This window comes from Pan paniscus, chromosome 1, assembly GCF_029289425.2.
Source record: "Pan paniscus chromosome 1, NHGRI_mPanPan1-v2.0_pri, whole genome shotgun sequence".
Taxonomy (NCBI): Eukaryota; Metazoa; Chordata; class Mammalia; order Primates; family Hominidae; genus Pan; species Pan paniscus.
In genome coordinates, this window is record NC_073249.2 from 81213829 (window position 1) to 81240185 (window position 26357).

The 26357-nt window shown below is 37.9% G+C and overlaps 2 protein-coding genes and 1 pseudogene across 9 annotated transcripts in view; 1 reads left to right on the plus strand and 2 right to left on the minus strand.

The window, feature by feature from the left end:
* Positions 1-26357, minus strand: part of LOC100978961 (lymphotactin) — a 231275-nt gene that overhangs the window by 30174 nt on the left and 174744 nt on the right. The gene's annotated exons all lie outside the window — the stretch shown is intronic.
* On the plus strand, positions 7053-10364 carry LOC100978630 (lymphotactin-like). Of its 2 annotated transcripts, XM_063595675.1 has the most exons (3): positions 7053-7274; positions 9070-9184; positions 10058-10364. In XM_063595675.1, the coding sequence occupies exons 1-3, from the start codon at positions 7214-7216 to the stop codon at positions 10224-10226; spliced, it is 345 nt and encodes a 114-aa protein (XP_063451745.1). In that variant the 5' UTR covers positions 7053-7213; the 3' UTR covers positions 10227-10364. The 2 variants fall into 2 exon arrangements, with proteins under 2 accessions (XP_063451745.1, XP_003824661.3); XM_003824613.7 differs by lacking the exon at positions 7053-7274 and having other exon boundaries at positions 8549-9184.
* LOC134728996 (large ribosomal subunit protein eL8-like) lies at positions 7812-8822 on the minus strand (annotated as a pseudogene).

Sequence of the window (26357 nt, forward strand, 5' to 3'; positions counted from 1 at the left end):
GGCAAAAATGTGCCAGATGTATTCAAGAAATAGTCAAGATGTCCAAAGTAGGTGGTTTGAGAAATCAAAGGAGAGGAGGGGTAAAAAATGAAGTCAGAGAGATGACGGGGAGCAAGGCCATTCTAGCTCTTATAGATTGTTGATAAGACTTTGGCTTTTGCTCTGAGTGAGAAATGAAGACATTGGGAAAATGTGTGAGGAGGTGTAATACAATCTGACCTATGCTTCAACGAGTTTATCTGGCTGCTGTGCTAATAGTAGATTGCAGAGGGCTAAGATAGACACAGGAATACCACTTAGGAGGGTATTACCTCCTATTGAACCAGAGAGCTCAATAGGAAGGCTCAAACGCTGGTTTATTTTGAAGGTAGAACTGACATGATTTGCTGACAATCTGGGTATAGAATGTTAGACAATGAGGAGAGACCAAGGCTAGGATGAGATCAAGGCTTGGATGAGAACAAGGCTTTTGATGTGAGCACCTGGAAGAAAGGTGTTGCTATTTTTTTTTTAATTATACTTTAAGTTCTAGGGTACATGTGCACAATGTGCAGGTTTGTTATATATGTATACACGTGCCATGTTGGTGTGCTGCACCCATTAACTCGTCATTTATATTAGGTATATCTACTAATGCTATCCCTCCCTCCTACCCCCACCACACGACAGGCCCTGGTGTGTGATGTTCCCCACCCTGTGTCCAAGTGTTCTCATTGTTCAATTCCCACCTATGAGTGAGAACACGCGGTGTTTGGTTTTCTGTCCTTGCGATAGTTTGCTGAGAATGATGGTTTCCACCTTCATCCATGTCCCTACAAAGGACATGAACTCATCATTTTTTATGGCTGCATAGTATTCCCTGGTGTATATGTGCCACATTTTCTTAATCCAGTCTATTATTGATGGACATTTGGGTTGGCTCCAAGTCTTTGCTATTGTGAATAGTGCCGCAATAAACATACGTGTGAATGTGTCTTTTAGCAGCATGATTTATAATCCTTTGGGTATATATGCAGTAACAGGATGGCTGGGTCAAATGGTATTTCTAGTTCTAGATCCTTGAGAAATCGCCACACTGTCTTCCACAATGGTTGAACTAGTTTACAGTCCCAACAACAGTGTAAAAGTGTTCTTATTTCTCCACATCCTCTCCAGCACCTGTTGTTTCCTGACTTTTTAATGATCGCCATTCTAACTGGTGTGAGATGGTATCTCATTGTGGTTTTCATTTGCATTTCTCTGATGGCCAGTGATGATGAGCATTTTTTCGTGTGTCTGTTGGCTGCATAAATGTCTTCTTTTGAGAAGTGTCTGTTCATCTCCTTTGCCCACTTTTTGATGGGGCTGCTTGATTTTTTCTTGTAAATTTAAGTTCTTTGTAGATTCTGGATATTAGCCCTTTGTTAGATGGGTAGATTGTAAAAATTTTCTCCCATTCTGTAGGATGCCTGTTCACTCTGATGGTTCTTTTGCTGTGCAGAAACTCTTTAGTTTAATTACATCCCATTTGTCTATTTTGGCTTTTGTTGTCATTGCTTTTGGTGTTTTAGTCATGAAGTCTTTGCCCATGCCTATGTCCTGAATGGTATTGCCTAGGTTTTCTTCTAGGGTTTTTATGGTTTTAGGTCTAACATTTAAGTCTTTAATCCAACTCGAATTAATTTTTGTATAAGGTGGAAGGAAGGGATCCAGCTTCAGCTTTCTACATATGGCTAGCCAGTTTTCCCAGCACCATTTATTAAATAAGGAATCCTTTCCCCATTTCTTGTTTTTGTCAGGTTTGTCAAAGATCAGATGGTTGTAGATGTGTGGTATTATTTCTGAGGGTTCTGTTCTGTTCCACCGGTCTATATCTCTGTTTTGGTACCAGTGCCATGCTGTTTTGGTTACTGTAGCCTTGTAGTATAGTTTGAAGTCAGGTAGTGTGATGCCTCCAACTTTGTTCTTTTGGCTTAGGATTGTCCTGGCAATGTGGGCTGTTTTTTGGTTCCATATGAACTTTAAAGTAGTTTTTTCCAGTTTTGTGAAGAAAGTCATTGGTAGCTTGATGGGGATGGCATTGAATCTATAAATTACCTTGGGCAGTATGGCCTTTTTCATGATATTGATTCTTCCTATCCATGAGCATGGAATGGTCTTCCATTTGTTTGTGTCCTCTTTTATTTCGTTGAGCAGTGGTTTGCAGTTCTCCTGGAAGAGGTCCTTCACATCCCTTGTAAGTTGGATTCCTAGGTATTTTATTCTCTTTGAAGCAATTGTGAATGAGAGTTCACTCATGATTTGGTTTTCTGTTTGTCTGTTATTGGTGTAGAGGAATGCTTGTGATTTTTTGCACATTGATTTTGTATCCTGAGACATTGCTGAAATTGCTTATCAACTTAAGGAGATTTTAGGCTGAGACAATGGGGTTTTCTAGATGTACAAGCATGTCATCTGCAAACAGGGACAATTTGACTTCCTCTTTTCCTAATTGAATACCCTTTATTTCTTTCTCCAGCCTGATTGCCCTGGCCAGAACTTCCAACACTATGTTGAATAGGAGTGGTGAGAGAGGGCATCCCTGTCTTGTGCCAGTTTTCAAAGGGAATGCTTCCAGTTTTTACCCATTCAGGATGATATCGGCTATGGGTTTGTCATAAATAGCTCTGATTATTTTGAGATACATCCCATCAATACCCAGTTTATTGAGAGTTTTTAGCATGAAGTGCTGTTGAATTTTGTTGAAGGTCTTTTCTGCCTCTATTGAGATAATCATATGGTTTTTTTCTTTGGTTCTGTTTATATGCTGGATTACTTTTATTGATTTGCATGTGTTGAACCAGCCTTGCATCCCAGAGATGAAACCAATTTTATTGTGATAGATAAGCTTTTTGATGTGCTGCTAGATTCATTTTGCCAGTATTTTGTTGAGGATTTTTGCATCGATGTTCATCAGTGATATTGGTCTAAAATTCTCTTTTTTTGTGTGTGTCTGTGCCAGGCTTTGGTATCAGGATGATGCTGGCCTCATAAAATGAGTTAGGAAGGATTCCCTCTTTTGCTATTGATTGGAATAGTTTCAGAAGGAATGGTACCAGCTCCTCCTTCTACCTCTGGTAGAATTTGGCTGTGAATCCCTCTGGTCCTGGACTTTTTTGGATTAGTAGGCTATTGATTATTGCCTCAATTTCAGAGCCTATTATTGGTCTATTCAGGGATTCAACTTCTTCCTGGTTTAGTCTTGGGAGGGTGTATGTGTCAAGGAATTTATCCATTTCTTCTAGATTTTCTAGTTTATTTGCACAGAGGTGTTTATATTATTACCTGATGGTAGTTTGTATTTCTGTGGGATCAGTGGTGATATCCCCTTTATCATTTTTTATTGCATCTATTTGATTCTTCTCTCTTTTCTTCTTTATTGGTCTTGCTAGCAGTCTATCAGTTTTGTTGATCTTTTCAAAAAAACAGCTCCTGGATTCGTTGATTTTTGAAGGGTTTTTTATGTCTCTATCTCCTTCAGTTCTGCTCTGATCTTCTTATTTCTTGCCTTCTGATAGCATTTGAACGTGTTTGCTCTTGCTTCTCTAGTTCTTTTAATTGTGATGTTAGGGGGTCAATTTTAGATCTTTCCTGCTTTCTCTTGTGGGCATTTAGTGCTATCAATTTCCCTATACACACTTTTTTAAATGTGTCCCAGAGATTCTGGTATGTTGTTTCTTTGTTCTCATTGGTTTCAAAGAACATCTTTATTTCTGCCTTCATTTTGTTATGTACCCAGTAGTCATTCAGGAGCAGGTTGTTCAGTTTCCATGCAGTTGAGCAGTTTTGAGTGAGTTTCTTAATCCTGAGTTCTAGTTTGACTGCACTGGGGTCTGAGAGACAGTTTGTTATAATTTCTGTTCTTTTACATTTGCTGAGGAGTGCTTTACTTCCAACTATGTGGTCAATTTTGGAATAAGTGCAATGTGGTGCTGAGAGGAATGTATATTCTGTTGATTTAGGGTGGAGAGTTCTGTAGATATCTATTAGGTCCACTTGGTGCAGAGCTGAGTTCAATTCCTGGATATCCTTATTAACTTTCTGTCTTGTTGATCTGTCTAATGTTGACAGTGGGGTGTTAAAGTCTCCCATTATTATTGTGTGGGAGTCTAAATCTCCTTGTAGGTCTCTGAGGACTTGCTTTTTGAATCTGGGTGCTCCTGGATTGGGTGCATATATATTTAGGATAGTTAGCTCTTCTTGCTGAATTGAACCCTTTACCATTATGTAATGGCCTTCTTTGTCTCTTTTGATCCTTGTGGGTTTAAAGTCTGTTTTATCAGAGACTAGGATTGCAACCCCTGCTTTTTTTTTTTGTTTTCCATTTGCTTGTTAGATCTTCCTCCATCCTTTATTTTGATCCTATGTGTGTCTCTGCACGTGAGATGGGTCTCCTGAATACAGCACACTGATAGGTCTTGACTCTTTATCCAATTTGCCAGTCTGTGTCTTTTAATTGGAGCATTATGCCATTTACATTTAAGGTTAATATTGTTATGTGTGAATTTGATACTGTCATTATGATGTTAGCTGGTTATTTTGCTTGATAGTTGATGCAGTTTCTTCCTAGCCTCGGTGGTCTTTATAACTTGGCACGTTTTTACACTCTTTTGCCCATTTTTAAATTGTGTTGTTTTCTTGCTAATGTGTTCCTTGAGTTCTTCATATATTTTGCATATTAATTCCTTATCAGATGTATAGTTTGTAAATATTTTCTCCCATTTCATAAGCAGTCTTCTACCTCTGTTGATTATTTCCTTTGCTGTGCAGAAGCTGTTTAGTTAGATGTAGTTCTATATGTCTGTTTTTGCCTTTGTTTCCTTTATTTGCTTAGACCAATGTCATGAAGCATGGCTTTATGTTTTTAGATGGTCATCTTTCACTTAATGCACAATCATTGTAGTTTTGGCGTTTAAAAAATAATTCATTTATTTAAAAACTAATTGTAGAGCAATTATTACATAACAGGCTTTCTGCAAGTGCCAGGGATCCAGAGGTAACAAGGGAATCTCCTACTCTCAAAGAGCCTGCCATCTAGTGGGAGACGCAGGAATGTAATTGAGTAGGAGAACACAATGAGATTAGTTGCAGAATAGCCACGAGGCCAGAACAAAGTTCTAAGAGAGCATAAAGGGGTGGCACAACTTAATTTTATCAAAAAAATTCAGGAAAACTTATACAGAGAGGAGGAGTTTACAAGTAACTATGTAGGGAGCTGTCATGGGTATTCCAGTTAAAGGAAACATGTGAGGAGCATAAAAGAGGCTGGCCCATTGGGTTGGCTGCACATGTATGTGTTTGTTAAGGTTTGGGAGTGTGTGAGTGAATGGTGGAAGGTGAGTCTGAAAGGAAAGCAGTACTAGATCTTGAGCATTCTTATATATCACAATGAAAGATTTGAAATACATCCTGTAGGCATTGGAAGTTAACAAAGAGGTTCTCAGTAGGGAAACGACATGATTAGATTGAGGCTTTACAGTGATTACCCTGGCAAAGCTGCAGAGAACAGACTGAGAGGAGGCCCTGGACTGGGAAACCAGTTAGTCCACTGCAACTGGCCTAACATTTGAGCAGTGTGGGAAGAAAGGAGGACACATCTCAAAGAACTACTTAGAAGGTATACTTAGTCCAGTTTGGTTGAGAATGACATGTAGGTGGATAGCAATGAGTCTAACATGATCCCTATATATCAGTATTTGGAAATTAGATGGAAGAGAACACATTGCTCCATGCTAAGGACTAATATGAGGAGAAGCAGTTTGAATAGAAGATGTGTCCAGTGTTCAAGGAGTGATTGTGTAGTAAGGTAGAGATCATTAAAGAGCCAATTCATAGATTAGAATGAAGTCTGGGTGAAAAATGAAATGCGATTAGTGGGAAGTCTCTTAGAGGTTAACATATACTTTTTATGAAAACATGGGAATTTATTTTCATATTCCTAATAGCAAAGGACCTTTAACTACACATATATTTAATAAATACATTTTATAGATACCTATGTTAAATAAAGAACAACCACCATACAACAAACTCAGTGGCAGAAAAGTTCCAGCGCAATCAGTATATTTAAATTCTACTGGGAGTATTGCAAATCAAAATTACATTTTGGGAGACTATATGGCAATATATAATAAGAGCTGTAAAGATGATCATATCATTTTGCCCAGTAATCCTACTCCTGGTTATTAAAGGGAAGTAATTCAGTGTATATTAATGAAATCGACCTGATAATTCTGATCTTTATAATAAGTTATAAGAAAATGGTTTAATGTGTATGTGTATATATTTACTCGAAGTAGAAATATGAACGCTAAAAAATGGGAAGATATTTAAATTGGTGTTAAAACAGCATTTAAAATTACCACAATTATGAGAACACATGTATGCCAATACAGATTCACTGGAAAAATATTGAAAATGAAAACTGTCAGATGGTAAGATTATAATTTTATTTCTTTTTTATTTGAAATAAATTGGTACAGCATAGCTTTTCAAAAGCTTCTATAAATGTGTGTGTTAAGTTGTAATAAAGCAAACATATGCATGTAGACATGCTTAAACAGTTATTTAATTGTTTCTTGGGTACCTGGGGAGATTGGGGTGAAGAAAGGTGGGTGACTTGAATAAAGGTGGAGGAGAAAAATGAGAAAAAAGAAAGCAAAGGATCGAGAAGCTCAGTGTGGCAGCAGCCTCTCTTCCCCTCCTGAAAGAGTCAAAGGGTGGCATCAGGGACTCATGATCCATGGTTGTGGAAGCCCCATGTCACACTGGATGTCACATGAGGTGGGATGGAACACAGTGACCACCCCACCTCATTTCCTTTACAGTTTCCATGCTGGGCCATGACAGTGAACAGCCTTCAGGCATGTCTACGGCGGAAGATCTGAATTCAGGCTGGTGGCAGGAGACAACACAACCACGTTTTCTTTTATGCATGCATTTGGTTTAATTGACACATTAACCACAGACAAAGGGGTAAAGGCCACAAGGTGTTAGGTTAGTATGAATAGGGAAAAGGACATTTTTTTTTTAAGAAAAATAAAAGCATCAGTATTGCAAAGACTTTCCATGATCCTACACCCACCTCGAAAGCCCCCTCTCACCACAGGAAGTGCACTGACCATTAGAGGCATAAAAGAGATCCTCAAAGAGCCTGATCCTCACTCTCCTTGCACAGCTCAGCAGGACCTCAGCCATGAGACTTCTCATCCTGGCCCTCCTTGGCATCTGCTGTCTCACTGCATACATTGTGGAAGGTAAGTGGAGAAGCTGTCTGTGAGATAAAGAACAGGGAGGCAAGGCAGGTGGGCACACATTTTGGGTTTGACTGAGGTTTTGACTGGACTAAACTGCTGTCTCCAGGGGAGCCTTAAACTTCCCATGTGCAAGAAAGGAATGATGATTTTGACTGTAGAGGGCTTCGTAAACTTCCAAAACAGGGAGAATTTGATTAGTATCTGAGCTCCTACTTTTCCTAATTGGGTAATTTCAGGTAAATTCCTTAACCACTCAGAGCCTGTGCTTATTTATGTATAAACTGAATAGAATAAGAGACATGATCACCTGAGATTAAGATTAAATAAATATTATGGTTTATTTAATAACATCAGATTTCCTTACAAACAGTAATTTTTTTATTAATGTTAGCTATGGATTAGAGGTGATGATTATAAATGCATTTGTAGGTTTTGCCCATTTAATATATAGTTTGATAAATTATCAAAATCTTAGAGAGTTCAGTTACAATGTGGGGATGCACCAGAGGATGTATGTTCTGGAGCAAATCAATGTTTTCAATACAAAACCTGTGTGAAAGCGACAGTAGTGCTTGCTGTGGACTGGATGTCCCAGTCTTGCCTTCCTTCCCCTTGATAATGCAATAAGGGACCCCCATTTTAGGACACAGGACAGGCAGAAAGATAACCAGTTTGATGGGGTCCACACCATGTGCAATCACTACCAGCTGAGACTTCTTGTTTTCCAGCAAGGTGGTGATGATGTTAACCCCTGCTCAAAGAACAGGTGATTTCCTAGTGGGGACAACCCTTTTGCTAGCAGCTTTCTTCTCAGCCTGGGCCAACAGTCTCTGCTTCTTCTCTTGCTTTGTCTCTGGTCAGTACCTATGGATCAGCTTAAGTGGCTGAGTAGCTGTTTGGGGGTCTAAGGCCTGGGTGAACTGGTTAATGGCAGAAGGCACTTTCAGCTGCTTATAGAGGATAGCTCTTTGCAGCTGGAACCAGATATAGCGGGGCCATTTCACAAAGCAGTGGAGGTCCCTTTTGGGCTGGATGTCCTGTCCAGTGCCTGCCTAAGAAAACTCTTAGGCCTTTTCTCACACAGCGGTTTCATCACTTTCTTAGCCTCCTGCTTCCTCACGACAGCAGGGACTGGGGCCACCTTCTTTCCTTTGGCCTTCTTTCTTTTCAGCGTCTTAGGCAGCTGACAGAGAGAGAAATTTGACCATTTAAAAAGGGGAACACCTTTATTTAGTCTGTCAAAAGCATGCTTCCTTCCCTCACTGAATGTTGCCTTGCCTAGAGTACTCTTCACGCATTACTCTGTCATCTCACTTATGGTACTGTAACATGTTACACTATTTGAAATGATCTTTTCTGTTTACCTGTCTGCTGCCTGGCTCCCTCCTGAGAAGATATGCTCTATGAAAACAGGGATAATGTCTGTCTTAATAAAACATGTGGGACACAACAGGCACCATTGTATAAATGAATGAATGCGTGTCACTGGGGCATTTGCTAGCCGTCCCAAATGTCTAAGTGAAAATATACACAGAGACAGGATAACATCTTGTTATTTTCCCTCAGCATGAAATTCCTGAAACAATTCTATTGATTGAGTTTTTAAATTAGTCAAATATTTACTAAGAATCAATGATGGGCAAGAGATTCATGATGCCTATCAGTCATCTCTTCCCCCAAAAAGCAAATGGCCTTATATTCTTACAACATTCTCAGAGTAATTTAACAGATGATTGTTCCTGTGATCTGGATAATTGCTTTATTTTTAATTGTCTGGGGTTTTTTTCCTCACCAGGTGTAGGGACTGAAGTCTCAAATAAGAGGACCTGTGTGAGCCTCACTACCCAGCGACTGCCAGTTAGCAGAATCAAGACCTACACCATCACGGAAGGCTCCTTGAGAGCAATAATGTGAGTCTGCCTCCTCAGATGTTGGGCTGGGTGGGTATCTAGAGGTATAGAAATGCACTCTATAGAAATGCTGCCATCCTCAGGAAAAGTAGGTCAGCATGGAGGAACACCTCAACTTAAACGAAAACCTCTTTAGTTTTCCTTATCAACCATGTCTTTCTGCAGCCCAACCGAAGAGCGATTATTGCAAAAATTAGGCTGCCAAAGAAAGAATAGAAGTCCTCCTCTATTTAGCTTAGTGGAAGAGTCTGTTGAATACTGTGCACAGCTCTGAGGTCTGGGTTTGAGATGGCTGGCCCATGTCAGGGTTTCCCTGCAAGCCTCACTGGAGTTGGAGGATCTTAGGGTTGACTTAGGCAGAGTCCCATACTTTATCAGTTGCCATATTTCAAGAAAATGAGTCAATGTACAACCTACATGGTCCCTTTCTTCTGCTAGAATCTCATTTTTAGAAGTAATAACTCTTCCCAACACGTAATTGCAAGCTTTGCTCTAAAGAATGAAAATGTAAAAATCACCTTTTCTTTAAAAAATAAGATGAGTATTTTCAAATTTGAAAAGGAAGAGGTTATGTAATAATGGAACTAGATGGCCTCAAATGTCTTTTTGTTACAACATTTGGTGACATAGATGCGAAAAGGAGCCTGTGAATTATGGTGAACAAAGGGGCTGGATACTACTTGCAGATATTACTCCTTTATGTTAAAATAGATGGCAGAAGAAGGGTGCTCATTTATGATCTCATGGCTCTGAAAGACTATTTCTTGCAGTAATTTCTGCACAAGATCTCTTCATGTCTGCCCTGATCTTAACTCCTGACCCTGAGGCTTTGAGAATGTGGCTAACTTCATCTGTCTTTTCCTTGCGTTACAGTTTTATTACCAAACGTGGCCTAAAAGTCTGTGCTGATCCACAAGCCACGTGGGTGAGAGACGTGGTCAGGAGCATGGACAGGAAATCCAACACCAGAAATAACATGATCCAGACCAAGCCAACAGGAACCCAGCAATCGACCAATACAGCTGTGACCCTGACTGGCTAGTAGTCTCTGGCACCCTGTCCCTCTCCAGCCAGCCAGCTCATTTCACTTTACATGCTCATGGACTGAGTTTATACTCACCTTTTATGAAAGCACTGCATGAATAAAATTATTCCTTTGTATTTTTACTTTTAAATGTCTTCTGTATTCACTTATATGTTCTAATTAATAAATTATTTATTATTAAGAATAGTTCCCTAGTCTATTCATTATATTTAGGGAAAGGTAGTGTATCATTGTTGTTTGATTTCTGACCTTGTACCTCTCTTTGATGGTAACCATAATGGAAGAGATTCTGGCTAGTGTCTATCAGAGGTGAAAGCTATATCGATTACTCTTAGAGTCCAGCTTGTAATGGTTCTTTACACATCAGTCACAAGTTACAGCTGTGACAATGGCAACAATTTGAGATCTACTTCAACTTGTCTCTATAATAGAATTCTATTTATAGAATAAGGGAGAACATAATCCAGTCTGCATAAATATCTTCTTTTGAGAAGTGCCTGTTCATATCATTTGCCAAATTTTGATGGGGTTGTTTGATTTTTTCTTGTAAATTTGTTTAAGTTCTTTGTAGATTCTGGATATTAGCCCTTTGTCAGATGGGTAGATTGTAAAAATGTTCTCCCATTCTGTAGGTTGCCTGTTCACTCTGATGGTAGTTTATTTTGGTGTGCAGAAGCTCTTTAGTTTAATTAGATCCCATTTGTCTATTTTGGCTTTTGTTGCCATTGCTTTTGGTGTTTTAGTCATGAAGTCCTTGCCCATGCCTATGTCCTGAATGGTATTGCCTAGGTTTTTCTTCTAGGGTTTTTATGGTTTTACATCTAACATTTAATTCTTTAATCCACCTTGAATTAATTTTTGTATAAGGTGTAAAGAATTGATCCAGCCTCAGTTTCTACATATGGCTAGCCAGTTTTCCCAGCACAATTTATTAAATAGGGAATCCTTTCCCCACTTCTTGTTTTTTTCAGGTTTGTCAAAGATGATATGGTTGTAGATGTGTGGTATTATTTCTGAGGGCTCTGTTCTGTTCCATTAGTCTATATCTCTGTTTTGGTACCAGTGCCATCCTGTTTTGGTTACTGTAGCCTTGTAGTATAGTTTGAAGTCATGTAGCTTCAACTACCTGATGCCTCCAGCTTTGTTATTTTGGCTTAGGATTGTCTTGGCAATGCAGACTCTTTTTTATCAGATCTGAAGGAGATAGAGACACAAATAACCCTTCAAAATAAATCAATGAATTCAGGAGCTGGTTTTTTGAAAAGATCAACAAAATTGATAGACTGCTAGCAAGACTAATAAAGAAGAAAAGAGAGAAGAATCAAATAGATGCAATAAAAAATGATAAAAGGGATATCATCACTGATACCACAGAAATACAAACTACTATCAGGTAATACTATAAACACCTCTATGCAAATAAACTAGAAAATCTAGAAGAAATGGATAAATTCCTGGACACATACACCCTCCCAAGACTAAACCAGGAAGAAGTTGCATCCCTGAATAGACCAATAACAGGCTCTGAAATGGAGGCAATAATTAATAGCCTACCAACCAAAAAAAGTCCAGGACCAGACAGATTCACAGCCGAATTCTACCAGAGGTACAAAGAGGAGCTGGTACCACTCCTTCTGAAACTATTCCAATCAATAGAAAAGGAGGGAATCCTTCCTAACTCATTTTATGAGGCCAGCATCATCCTGATACCAAAGCCTGGCACAGACACAACAAAAAAGAGAATTTTAGACCAATATCCCTGATGAACATCGATGCAAAAATCCTCAATAAAATACTGGCAAACCGAATCCAGCAGCACATCAAAAAGCTTATCCACCACGATCAAGTGGGCTTCATCCCTGGGATGCAAGGCTGGTTCAACATATGCAAATCAATAAAAGTAGTCCATCATATAAAGAGAACCAAAGAAAAAAACCACATTTTTATCTCAATAGATAAGGCCTTTGACAAAATTCAACAGCCCTTCATGCTAAAAACTCTCAATAAACTAGGTATTGATGCAACATATCTCAAAATAATGAGAGCTATTTATGACAAACCCACAGCCAATATCATCCTGAATGGGCAAAAACTGGAAGCATTCCCTTTGAAAACTGGCACAAGACAGGGATGCCCTCTCTCACCACTCCTATTCAACATAGTGTTGGAAGTTCTGGCCAGGGCAATCAGGCTGGAGAAAGAAATAAAGGATATTCAATTAGGAAAAGAGGAAGTCAAATTGTCCCTGTTTGCAGAAGACATGCTTGTATATCTAGAAAACCCCATCATCTCAGCCCAAAATCTCCTTAAGCTGATAAGCAACTTCAGCAAAGTCTCAGGATACAAAATCAATGGGCAAAAATCACAAGCATTCCTCTACACCAATAACAGACTAACAGAGAACCAAATCATGAGTGAACTCCCATTCACAATTGCTTCAAAGAGAATAAAATACCTAGGAATCCAACTTACAAGGGATGTGAAGGACCTCTTCAAGGGGAACTACAAACTGCTGCTCAACAAAATAAAAGAGGACACAAACAAATGGAAGACCATTCCATGCTTATGGATAGGAAGAATCAATATCATGAAAAATGCCATACTGCCCAAGGTAATTTATAGATTCAATGCCATCCCCATCAAGCTACCAATGACTTTCTTCACAAAACTGGAAAAAACTACTTTAAAGTTCATATGGAACCAAAAAACAGCCCACATTGCCAAGACAATCCTAAGCCAAAAGAGCAAAGCTAAATGCTCCAATTAAAAGACACAGACTGGCAAATTGGATAAAGAGTCAAGACCCATCAGTGTGCTGTATTCAGGAGACCCATCTCACATGCAGAGACACACATAGGATCAAAATAAAGGGATGGAGGAAGATCTACCAAGCAAATGGAAAACAAAAAAAAGCAGGGGTTGCAATCCTAGTCTCTGATAAAACAGACTTTAAACCAACAAAGATCAAAAGAGACAAAGAAGGCTATTACATAATGGTAAAGGGATCAATTCAACAAGAAGAGCCAACTATCCTAAATATATATGCCCCCAATCCAGGAGCACCCAGATTCATAAAGCAAGTCCTTAGAGATCTACAAAGAGACTTAGACTCCCACACAATAATAATGGGAGACTTTAACATCCCACTATTCGATGCAATTCCAGTTAAAATTTCTATAGAGTCTAATGTCAACATTAGACAGATCAACGAGACAGAAAGTTAATAAGGATATCCAGGAATTGAACTCAGCTCTGCACCAAGTGGACCTAATAGACATCTACAGAACTCTCCACCCCAAATCAACAGAATATACATTCCTCTCAGCACCACGTCTCACTTATTCTAAAATTGACCACATAGTTGGAAGTAAAGCACTCCTCAGCAAATGTAAAAGAATAGAAATTATAACAAACTGTCTCTCAGACCACAGTGCAGTCAAACTAGAACTCAGGATTAAGAAACTCACTCAAAACTCCTCGACTACATGGAAACTGAACAACCTGCTCCTGAATGACTACTGGGTACATATCGAAATGAAGGCAGAAATAAAGATGTTCTTTGAAACCAATGAGAATGAAGACACAACATACCAGAATCTCTGGGACACATTTAAAGCAGTGTGTAGAGGGAAATTTATAATACTAAATGCCACAAGAGAAAGCAGGAAAGATCTAAAATTGACCCCCTAACTGCACAATTAAAAGAACTAGAGAAGCAAGAGCAAACACATTCAAAAGCTAGCAGAATGTGTTGTTATTAACTGAGGTGGGAAAATGCAGTAGTTGCTGGTTTTCTGGAGAATATTGGGGCTCTGTTTTGGTCATGTTAAGTTTAGGTGCTTAGTAGACATCCATATGAAAATGTCAAGTAGTCAGATAGCTAGGTCGGGAATCCAGAGGACGTGTCTAAGCTGGCAATAATAATTTTGGAGTCATTAGCTTATATGTGGCACTTAAAGCCTTGATAATGGGCAAAGCATGTAGGTAGAGTTGATCAAAATATAAAATGTTCAAGGACTGAGCCTTGGACACAGATTGGGAAGATGAGGAGGAACCAGCAAGGAAAACTGGGAAGAAGTCAGAAAGATATGAGGAAACCCAATCTTGTGTGGTATCCTGGAAATCAAGGCAGGAGGGTGTTTGCAGGAATAGAGTGAGCAACTTTGCCAAATGCTGTAAATAAGTCAGAAATTATAACTTAAAAATAGTTGGATTTAACAGCATGGCTGTCACAGAATGACTATAAGGGAAAAAGCGTCAGTGGATTGGTAAGAGCAGAAACTTTTGAAGAAGGGTTGAGAAGGCCTGGGAGAAGAATTAATGACAACTCTTTAAAGAGAATAATTTTAGACTACAGTTGTCTCATAAGCATCACTATAGAGGCTTGGAGAGAAAAAGAAGCTTGCAGAGAAAAAGAACTATAGCTGAAGTGGAAGTGGAGTCAAGAGAGGGTGTTTTGTTTGTTTATTTTGATTTTTACATGAGAGAAAAAATAACAAGTTTGTACACTAATGGGAATGATTCAGTGGAAAGTTTAACACTTAGTATAATATCCAGTGTATCAACTATATATATATTTGCTATTTTCTCAATAATTTGAATTCATAAATGCATGCCCCTAGAAACTGGTTATGTACTCCTGATTCTTTACATTTTCAATTTCATTATTTCCACTAGGCACTAATAGTATTAGCAATTTGATCTGCAGTTAAACTGTTTTCTGGTATGGATAAGAGAAAGAAATAATAAATAATACATTGTTAGAGCCCATCATAATTATACATTTTTGATAAAAATATGATTTCATTAAGAGTTTTATAAACAGCCATTTGACACAAATTACCTGCCCTTACATTGTAACAGCTTTACAAAATAACTGTTGATTTCAAAATTAAAATGAAACCTCCCCATGCATAGACTGAATCTTCCTCTTCTTTCAACTACTACTGATTAGTAATTTATTTAACCCTGGATGTTTATTCAAAGTTCCAGTGGCAGTAAAGTTGATTTATCCTAAAAGTCTGATATCTGTGGACCCTGATCCCCCCTAATGGGAGTGGTACATCAACTTTTTATGTAATTCAAGAAGTAGCTCCTGCACTGGCAGTCCCTTTCACTGACTTCAGTATTATCACTTGCTCTTGGTGTTACCTTAACAGTTCCTTCAAGAGAATGTCTTCGACATTGTGGTTTCCTGCCCAACTGCAGCTTAACTTTATAATAAAACACCCTTCAACCCTTCCTTCCTGTTGCTTCTGCCCTTGCCCCAAGCCAAGAGTAGTGAAAACTCTGCTAAGTAATAACTATAGGATTTCTCTCTTAGCCTCTTGGCCTCTACTTTCATTCTGGATATTATAACTTAGGCCACAAAATCATTCACAATTCCCATTGCAAAGCTTTTTATCTCTTTTCTATTAAAAACTTAATATTGTATAAGCTTCTCTCCTACCAGATGCCTCAATTTTACTCTTTTGTAGTCTGTTTTAGTTTTTTGCTTATTGAGATTAACCTCACACATTTGATTTTTTTAATTGTTATGCATTTTGAAGAGAACAAGGAATAGCTTTAGACTGCAGTTGCCTCAGAAAGCTCATTTAATGTTTGATAGGGCAAATATTTCTTCTCTGTTTTTTTATTGACAGGTACAGTCACACGCCCATGTGTTAGAGCATAACAAGTATAGCTTAAAATTGCTTATAATAGTCACTAACATTTGCTGAGCACTTATTCCATCTCCAGCACTCTGCTAAACGTTTGGCACACATTAACTTACTTGATTCTGTATTTTGCTACTGACAAAACTAAGAATTTGGGAAGGTTAAAGCATTTGTCCAGGGTTACACAGCTACTAAATAGTTGATTAGGGATTTGAATACAACTGATCTGACTCCAGTAGCCACCTACTTAACCACTCAGGAGAGAGTTTGCTTGCAGGATGATGTATAAGGGCAAAACTTGTCCAGCCAAGTCTCAAGGGCAGAGGAGAGAGATCTCTCCTAAAGAAAAGAAAGCCTTGGTAGCAAGGAGTTATAATACACTGGAAGTGTAACAGTCCCTTGAAGTTCCATTATTTATCTTAAAATTTGTGATGATTTTGCATTCTGCTTCATAATATATTTATATTGCTTTAATATAAAAGAAATATTTGGCTTTATTAAAGGACAAAAAAGATGCAAATATTTACGAACCAGATGACAAACATTGTAAGGATATCAGTTTTCCCCAAATCAATCTACTATTCAATGCAATTCCAGTTAAAATTTCCACAGAGTTTTTGGGCAAAACTTTCTAATACAATTTTTAAATTTATATGACACAAAGACATTCACAGATAGCTAAAACAAGTTAGGAAAAGAAAAACCAAGAGTAAGCATTTCCCCTATCAAATATTAAGACATAAGATAAAGCTGTGATAATAAAAAACACAGTAGTGTTAATTTAGAGATTAACAACAAGAACAATACAAAGCTCAGAATCATGTTTATAAATTATGCATCTACATACACACACATACATATGTGTGTATGTATGTGTATATATAAACTATGATCAGATGAGAATAAGGTGTATTATTCACAATATATTGCTGGAAGCTTTTGCTTATTTTACAGAGAAAAATAAAATAAGTTTCCTACCTCACACCATGTAGAAAAATAGGCTTCTGATATATTAAATGCAAGAAGGAAGAAAAGAAGGGAAGGGGGAAAGGAGAAAGAAGGAAAGAGGAAGGAAAGGAAGGCAGAAGGGGAAAGAAGGAAGGAGGGAAGGAAAGAAGGAAGGAAGGAAGGAAGGAAGGGAAACAAGGAAGACATAGGAGAATATCTTTATTACACCTGGGTGAGGGAAAGATTCCATAACTATATTCCCAAAGAATAACTCACAAAGAAAAATAATCTGATATATTTTCTTATTGCAAAATTACAGATAAACACAGAGTTGCTGTCTATCTCATTGGCTTATTCATTTTCTTCACAGTGTTTATCGCTTTACGATACTGACTAGTTTACTCATTTGATTTGGGGTCTTGTGCTCATTTAAAGGTATGCTTCAGGAGGGCAGGCACTTTGCCTATTGTGTTTACCACTGTAGACACAGCACCAGAACTGTGTCTGGCATAATATGTGGGCAATAAATGGGTCCTTTGTACATTGTCTTAAGGATTTTTTAAATATTCCTGAATTTTATAGATCCCACCGCTCTCTGGGATTCCCTTTCCTTACCATTTTGCAGGTTCTACTGAAACTTCCTCTAACATAACTCATAAAGGGTATCTACAAAACTGCTTATTAGAGAAATTTCAGGTTCTACCATGCCTGAAACTCTGATTGAATCCCTATAGGCAACAGTAGGACTATTATGACAATGTCTCTTGAATGCGTCATGTAGGGTTGATCCTTTTAGAGAGACAATACCTTTAGGATATAACTAAAACCAAAGAATTGAAAATAGAGGAAAGCATATTTCAGCATAACTCTATAAATTATTTTATCCCATTGCAATTGTCCAGAAAGGAAGCGGGTTGACTTGAGAAGCAGTAAATTATGCATCACTGAATGTGTTTGGGCAGAGTCTGGAGGACCACCTACCAGAAGAAGAGAGAAAAGGTGAGAAGAAATGTTCTCCAAGGTTCCTTCCATCCTCGAGCTCTAAAATCCTTAACCAGTTTTTTCTTATACCCACCTCCTCTCCACAGGACTCTTCCCTTCCCCCTATCAGGAATATTGAAGCAGCATGATGCCAAAAGCAGTTATAAACACTATAAATAATTATTACTCTCAACACTTGATGAGTGACACCAAGAATTAAAGGAAGCTTGCACCATCAAGCAAGCACATTGCAGGGTATTTATTTTTGGCTCTGGAATACAAAGACACATAGTCAGAGACACACGTTCATCTTCCATTCTTAGTGTCCCATGCCCGCCCCCACTAAGGGAGAAGCTCAGGTGAACATCATGCAAATACTCCATGGTGTGGGCTGAAATTCATAGACAGAAGGGTCAGCACGGAATAAGGCATGCAGCCTCCCATCTCTTGAAATTCTGTGGAGATGCTTGGTCATGCACAACTGAACACATTAAGAGTTTTGCTCTAGTTTTTCTCTGTCTACAAGAGAGGTCCTACTCCCTGTTGCTCTTCTTTTTTAAAAAATAAGGATCCCATGAGAGTGGCCTTAGAAGTAGGAGGCAAAAGTTCTGAGAATGGGTACCAGATGCTCAGGAGTTGCATTCCCATACTGACAGCACCTAGGGATCTTGTGGGAAGCTGAGGCTGCACCTGGGGCCTCTCCACCTGGCAGGAGTCCTCCAACCCCATCCCTCTACTCCGCACCTCCCACCTACTCTCCCAACCCTGGCTCGGGAGCTCATTGCCAGGAATCCCCAAGAGGGCCTCAGGACCCTGTGATAGACAATCCCACTCATCTCCCCACCCTGCTCTCTGCCTCCCCACCCCAGTCAGCTCTCTGACTTACGCTATAGAGCCTAGTGATGCTTACACTATAGAACTCTCTGGCACTATGGGCACTTGCATATCCCTTACCTTATTTGATCCTCCTAAGAGCCTTGTAAGGGAAAACAGCAGGTATGATCATGTCCATTGTATTCATGAACAGACTGAGATGCAGACAGGATAAAGTGACTGGCCTAAGTCATCCAACTATGTGGCAAAGCCAGGACTTGAGGTAGGCCATCAGAACCCACATATCATGCATTCACCTTCAAAATATATACCTCATCAGGTTGCCAGACAATGATGCCATCCATGTCAGACAGAGCAACTGTAAAAGGAATGGTTATCCATGCCTCATTAGCTCTGGAAAGAAGGGCAGCATGCCAGAATTCTCTGAAACCTGAAGAAGTAAGAACACGCTCCCACCAGAGAGCAATTCCCACCAGAACAGCTTGCCTTGAGATGTGTCACCTTCACACGTAAGCACTGCCTAAGACCAATTATTGGCCATCTGGGGAAATAACACACAACAGGTGCAGAGTAAGACTGAGATAATTAGATTACCCCCTCCGCTTTCCCTAGATTACAGGGCAATGAGTATATCAGAAGAGAAAGTGATTTTTCTCAATCTTTGCTGGTGGATTACATGTGAAAGTACAATCACAGCAACCACAGTTCCTGCACCTAACTCAGAAGTGGGACAGGATATAGAGGCATCAGAGAGAAGAGAGAATGACTACTTAAGTGGAGCTCTTCAGAGGTGACACAGGTGAAATATGCCCTGGTTGCCCAATATTCTCCTTGCTTCACAAGGAGAAGGTAAGATTAGCCATCCAGTTTTAGTTGCAGAGCCTGAGATGCCTGTGTTTGAATTAGGAAACTGTCTTGATATTACTTGACTTGTATCAATGGCCTGGGGCCTGCACTCATTCTGCCACTAACTGGCTGTGTGGTGATAAATATAGTCAAATCAAAAGGACACTGGATTAGGAGTTAGGAGACCTGGGTGACTGTGACCCCTGGAAAAGTTGCTTCTCCTCTCAGGGCACTGATTTCTTCATCTATGAAATGAGGGAGTTAAACATAATGATCTCCAACTTTCCGTTAAGTTCTGAAATTCAAAGTCATTTTCTACACATGGAAAATTAGATGGCTAAACTTGTTTTCTAAAAAATCCTTTTTGGTCTTAACATTTTAAAGTTTCATAAATATATTTTCTCAGTCATTTCTTTCTTGGGATAAACATGTGGTCCCTAGTATTCCAAATGATACCTCTGCAGTAAACATATGCTCTGTGGATTGTACTGAATTAGGAAACTGTTGTGGTCAGTAGGGCCACCCACTAGTTCATATGCCATCTTCATGCAAATTATAAAAAGGCATCCCCTCTGGCCAGACAACTTGGAAAAGTGTGTCTTTCTGTGCAGAAGTAGTCACATAGAGGGCTAAAAGAGCAGTGCTTAGGCTGAATTTCAGCTTCCTCCTGCCTCCTCAGCTGGATACCCTTATACAATGTACAAACTGCTCAACTAAACACAGCAGCCCTAATAGAGTATAAAATACTGAAGACTTCTGTTTCAAGCCATACTCAAACTTTCTGAGGAAAATGATGAAAAGTTATAGCTGGCAGCATTCTATGTTCTCTGAGCTGGGCATAGACTGTGCTGAGGACTGAATGGTTGCAATGCTGATTTTACTATTGATGCCCTAAAGGATGAACAGAGCACCATCAATCATCACTCTGGCAAAAAGAAAAATCAGAATGCAATCTCCAATGGTCCATGATTAAAACATTAATCTGATTAACCTACAGAAGAAATAAGTTACTCCATACACTAAGCTTCCTTTCAAATAGATTTTAAGCTCCTTGGAACAGTGGTTTCTTGTTCACTTTTATACCTCCAGAATAGACTACAGTGCCAGGCATGATATAGGTGTTCAATAAACAACTACTGACTGAACTCACCATATGAAGTTGATTGATTCAAATACCCCAAGAATGGATATTTGTGTCACACAAATGAAACATGATGAAGTTAAAGTAGAATTAGGAAAAGTCAGCCTAGAGCACTGGTTCTCAATCTTTTTTAAAAAAAAATCACCGGATGATCCTGACACGTCTCCCTACTCTGCACCCCCCTCCTCCACCACTTGAGAACCCTTAAAGGGTTAAGATTTTCTACACACCAATTCTGAAGGTCTTCCTTGCAGCTTACACAAACCTAAACAGAGTACAGAGGAATGATTCTTCTCAATCTTGAGGGGCAAGTTCCCTTGTTAGATTTATGCCCCATCCCCCGACCCCCCAGCACTCCGATTGAGGACTTTGATGACAACATGTACAGCAATAAGGCCCTTTGGGGATTTGTATTGTCACCAATGGTTATTTATTGGTTCATGTCATCAGTTGAGGAAAAAGTAAATTTGATAATAGTGTCTTTCTTTACATATTTTTTTAAAACACAGAAAATGTTTTCAATTTGAAGAAAAATACAGAGAATAAAATAGCAAATATCAATGTACTTTCTACTCAGAATTAACAAATGACACCGTGCCTTATTTGCTTCAGATATTTTGTAAAGTAATACAAGATCTACATCCTTTAGGATCTACATCCCCCATCCTATTTCCTGTCCTCCCTGGGCAGAGGCAAGCACTATCCAGCAGTTGATGGATGTTTTTATTGTTTGTGTTTTATGTTTTGCTCCTAATGGCATGGTATCAGAATTCTTATTTCCCCTGTCCTCCCAAAACTTGATATTGCTAGTCTTATGTTTTTGCTAATCTGATCATTGTGAAATAGTGTCTCATTGTTTTCACTTGCATTTCTCTAATTACTAGGAAGTTTGAGCATTTTTCATATATTTGGGTTGGCCATTCAAACTTCCTTTTCAGTGAATGGTCCTTTCGTATGTTTTGTCCATTTTCCCACTAAGTTGTTAGATTTTTCTTATTGATGTTTAATAATTCTTTAATATTCTGGATACAAATCCTATCGATTTTTTTTTTTTTTTTTTGAGACAGAGTCTCACTCTATTGCCCAGGCTGGAGTGTAGTGACTCGATCTCAGCTCACTGCAACCTCTGCCTTCTGGGTTCAAACAATTCTCCTGCCTCAGCCTCCTGAGTAGCTGGGACTACAGGCACGTGCCACCACCCCCAGCTAATTTTTGTATTTTTAGTAGAGACAGGGTTTCACCATGTTGTTCAGGCTTGTCTCAAACTTCCGACCTCAGATTATCCTCCCACCTCAGTCTTTCAAAGTGCTGGGATTACAGGCATAAGCCACCAAGCCCAGCCTATTTTCTTAGTTATATGGAAGTAATGGAGAAGTTTTAAATTGAAGTTTTCAAACTATTTGATGTTTTTCTTTGTCATTTATCATTGTGTAACATAAAAGTAAAAAAAAGTATTATATTTTGATTGAAAGGTTTTTCATATTTAGCCACTTTATCTGGAATTTTTTTTGAAGTATAGTATGAGGTAAGGATCTATTTTTATATTTTTCAGTATGGAAAGGTAGTTTTCTCTATACATTTATAGCTAATCCAGTATTTTTCAGACTCTATATTTGTAATATATTAATGGGGCTTTTTTTTAAATTAGTGGATTCTAACTACCATTTTTTTAAAAACTAAATTATATAGAAAATATTAGACTACATTTCATATAGTAAAGGTAAACAGTGTTTACAGAACACATACACACATATGCTTTGGTTGAATACTGAAACATAAAATAAATTTTTTTCTGTGGATTATGACTGAAAACGTTTAGAGTACACTAAAAAAAGTCAATTATTTCTCCCATTTATTTGTTACACCATTTCTATGATATATCATGGTCTTATATGTGATTAGGTTTGCTTCTGACCTATCTATTCAATTCTGTGGACTTTATTTAATATAGTGCTAATATCATGGTATTTTATTCGTATGGCCTGTTAACATCTTCTTCATGTTATCCTTTAAACTAGTCTTGATTTCTTGACTATCTTTCCATGTGAATTTTAGATACTCTTTGCCTAAATAAAACAAAACTTTTATATTTTGATTAAAGCTGTTTTGAATATATTCATTAGTTTGAGGAGAATAGACGTATTTATAATATTAAATCTTGGTCTAACTTTCCTTGATTTGGGTTTATTTTTACATCATCCAATATTTTCTGTGTGGGTTTTGGTCACGTTTAGGTATATATTTAACGAACACTTATATGTACCAAGCCACTATTCTAAGCACTTCATAAATCATTAATTCATTTAAGACTCACAACAATCTTATGAAATATAACAATTATTTTCCCCCATTCTATTGTCATGTTACAAATAAGGAAACTTAAGCACAGAGAGGTTAACTAATTTTCTTAACCTAATTAGGTTAACTAATTCAATCAGAATTTGAATCCAGGCAACTCAGTCCCAGAGTTCTTGTGCTCATCCAATACGGCATGCCGTCTCTCCAAACATTTTGTCAGATTTATTTCTAAGTACCTCATTGCTTTAATGAAAACAATAGCCAAATTGATTGGGATGTTTATCTCTGTGGTCAATTTTTATAATAATTCTATAAATAAATATTTCTTATGTGTTGAGTGTAAATTTTAATATATGAGATCAAGGTTGTTACTTGCACTGATATATCTTATACATGTATTTCTTTGCAATGTTTTATCTGCGTGATCTGGAAAAGATGTGTTGAAATTCCTTACTATGATTCTGGATTTGTCAATTTCTCCATATAATGCTCGTGTGTGTGTGTGTGTGTGTGCACGTGCATACCAATTTTATTAGATGCATATGGGTTCACAGCTGTTACATGTTTAGACACTTTTCCCACCACTTTTCATGCAGTAAAATCACTTTGTATACCTTTAACTATTTCTTTCCTCAAATTCAGTTTTGTTTGATAGTCAAAATACAGTGATGTTTTAAAATGTGGACTTTGAAGACAAATGGCGTGGCTTGGATTCCAGCTTGGCACTTGCCAACTACATGACCTTAGCACTAACCACAGTGCCTGGCTCTAGAAATGTTGGTTGTTGCTAGACTGCTATTGTTTTCTAGACTTTTATTTGCTAGGTTACTGGCACATCTTTTCCAATCTTTGTCTTTCAACTTATTTTTATCATTAAGTTTTTAAAAGTGTGTTTGTAAGTAGCAAATAGCTGAATTTTTAATCTACTCTTTTAATAGATAGGGTTACTCCATTTATATTGCGATTATTGACAAACATTTTTTATATCAAGAGCTGACAAATTATGGCCCATGGGAAAAATGTAGCCCAGCATGTGCTGTTGTATATATTTTAGTGAAACATAGCCACTCTCAGCCATCTAGGATGGTTGCTTTTATCCTTCAACCAGTAAAGCTGAATCGTTGCAATAAGGATATTACCTGCAAAGCCAAAATAATTTATTATTTGGCCTTTCACAAAAAAGCTTGCTGACCCCAGATTTATACCATCTTACTTTTTCTTTTAGACATGATTTCTTCTATTTTTTCCCCCTTGTCCCATATTCATTGGGTGAATCAAGTCATATTTACTGTCTTAGTTTCCCTCTACTAATTTAAAGGTTATACATTCTATTTCTAGTCTTTTAGTGGTCATTCTTACGTTTTAACATGAATATTTTTGTTTTTAAAATTACTTTATTGAGATGTAACATACAATAACTTGCACATAAAGTGTACAATTTGATAGGTTTTGACATATATATATATATATACCCATGAAGTTAAAATCAAGAAAATAAACATATCCATCACTTCCAAAAGTTTCCTCATGCATAACCCTCCTTCTCATCCTTCCCTGCCCCCACGTCCCCGAACTACAAATGATTTGCTTTCTGCAAGTATAGATTAGTTTGCATTTCCTAGAGTTTAGTATAAATTGACTCATACATTATACACTCTTGTTTCTGACTTTTTTCACTCAGGTGTTTTTTTTGTTTGTTTGTTTGTTTGTTTGTTTGTTTTGAGACGGAGTCTCGCTCTGTTGCCCAGGCTGGAGTGCAGCGGCGCGATCTCGGCTCACTGCAAGCTCCACCTCCCAGGTTCACGCCATTCTCCTGCCTCAGCCTCCCGAGTAGCTGGGACTACAGGTGCCCGCCACCACGCCTAGCTAATTTTTTTTGTTTGTTTGTTTTTTGTTTTTTGTATTTTTAGTAGAGACGGGGTTTCACCATGTTAGCCAGGATGGTCTCGATCTCCTGACCTCGTGATCCGCCCACCTTGGCCTCCCAAATTGCTGGGATTACAGGTGCGAGCCACCAAACTGGGCCCACTTGATATTATTATGAGCATGGAATTGTTGCATGTATTTGTAGTTCATTTCTTTTTTTTTATTTTAGTATATATTGCCATAACAACAAATAAGAACATTTTCACCCAACCACAATAATACTGTTACCCATAACAAAATTAATAGTAATGTCTTAACATTATTGAATACAAAAGTCTTTATTCAAATTCCCCTATTAGTAATCAAAATGTTTCTGCAGGTTGTTTTCCTTTTTTTTTTTTTTTTTTAAATTTTACTCTAAGTTCTGGGATACATGTGCTGAACGTGAAGGTTTGTTACATAGTATACATGTGCCATGGTTTGCTGCACCTATCAACATGTCATCTAGGTTTTAAGTTACGCATGCATTAGGTGTTTGTCCTAATGCTCTCGGCCTCCTTTACCCCCACTTCCCGACAGACCCTGGTGTGTGATGTTCCCCTCCCTGTGTCCATGTTTTCTCATTGTTAGTTCATTTCTTTTTATTGCTTAGTAATATTCTGTTGTATGGATAAACCACAATTATTTAACCACTCATCTGTTGATGGAAATCTGTGTATTTTCCACTTTGAGACTATTAAAAATAAAGCTGCTATAAATATACAGGTATTGATATTGACATATTTTCTTTTTCTCTTGGGCAAAAACCTAGAAGTGGAATCACTGAATTATATTGTGGGTGCATTTTTAACTTTTTAAAAATTGTCTGTTTTCCAAAGTGGTACCATTTATATTACCACCATCAGTGTGTCGGAGTTCCAGTTTTTCTACATTCCTGTCAAGACTTGATGTGGTCAGTCTTTTTAATTTTAGCCACTTATTAGGTAGGTAGTGGTATTTCATTGTGGTATCAATTTGCATTTTCTTAATAGCTACTGATCACACCCCTTTTCATGTGCTTATCTGTCATCCTTATGTCTTCCTTAGTGAAGTAGCTGTTTAAATCTTTTACCCATTGAGGGAGAGAGACACTTGTTTTGTTTATTTGTTTTATTCAACAAGCATATTGGCTTAAGAAAATCTACATATTAGTGAATCCTCTATAGTCCTCCCTGCTAAGACAAGAATTTTAGAACTTTTACTTCTAGGCTTAAAAGTTCCATCTTCTGTGCCATCACAGTATAATATTTTAGTTCTACCTAGTTTTTAACCATTTGTCTTAAAAATAATTAATCCCTTTTGTACATCTATACTTAATTTGGAATTACCTGCATAACACCAGTTTTTTAGCCTCAGTTGTTCCTCACATCCCAATCCCTCCTTCTGGTTTAATTTTTTTTTCTCCAGGAGTAATATTTATTAGTTCTTTCACTGAAGTAACTAGGAAATTAAGTTTTTGTATCTCTGAAAATGTCACTATTTGCCTCACATTTGTATGCTTATGTAACCGTGTGACTC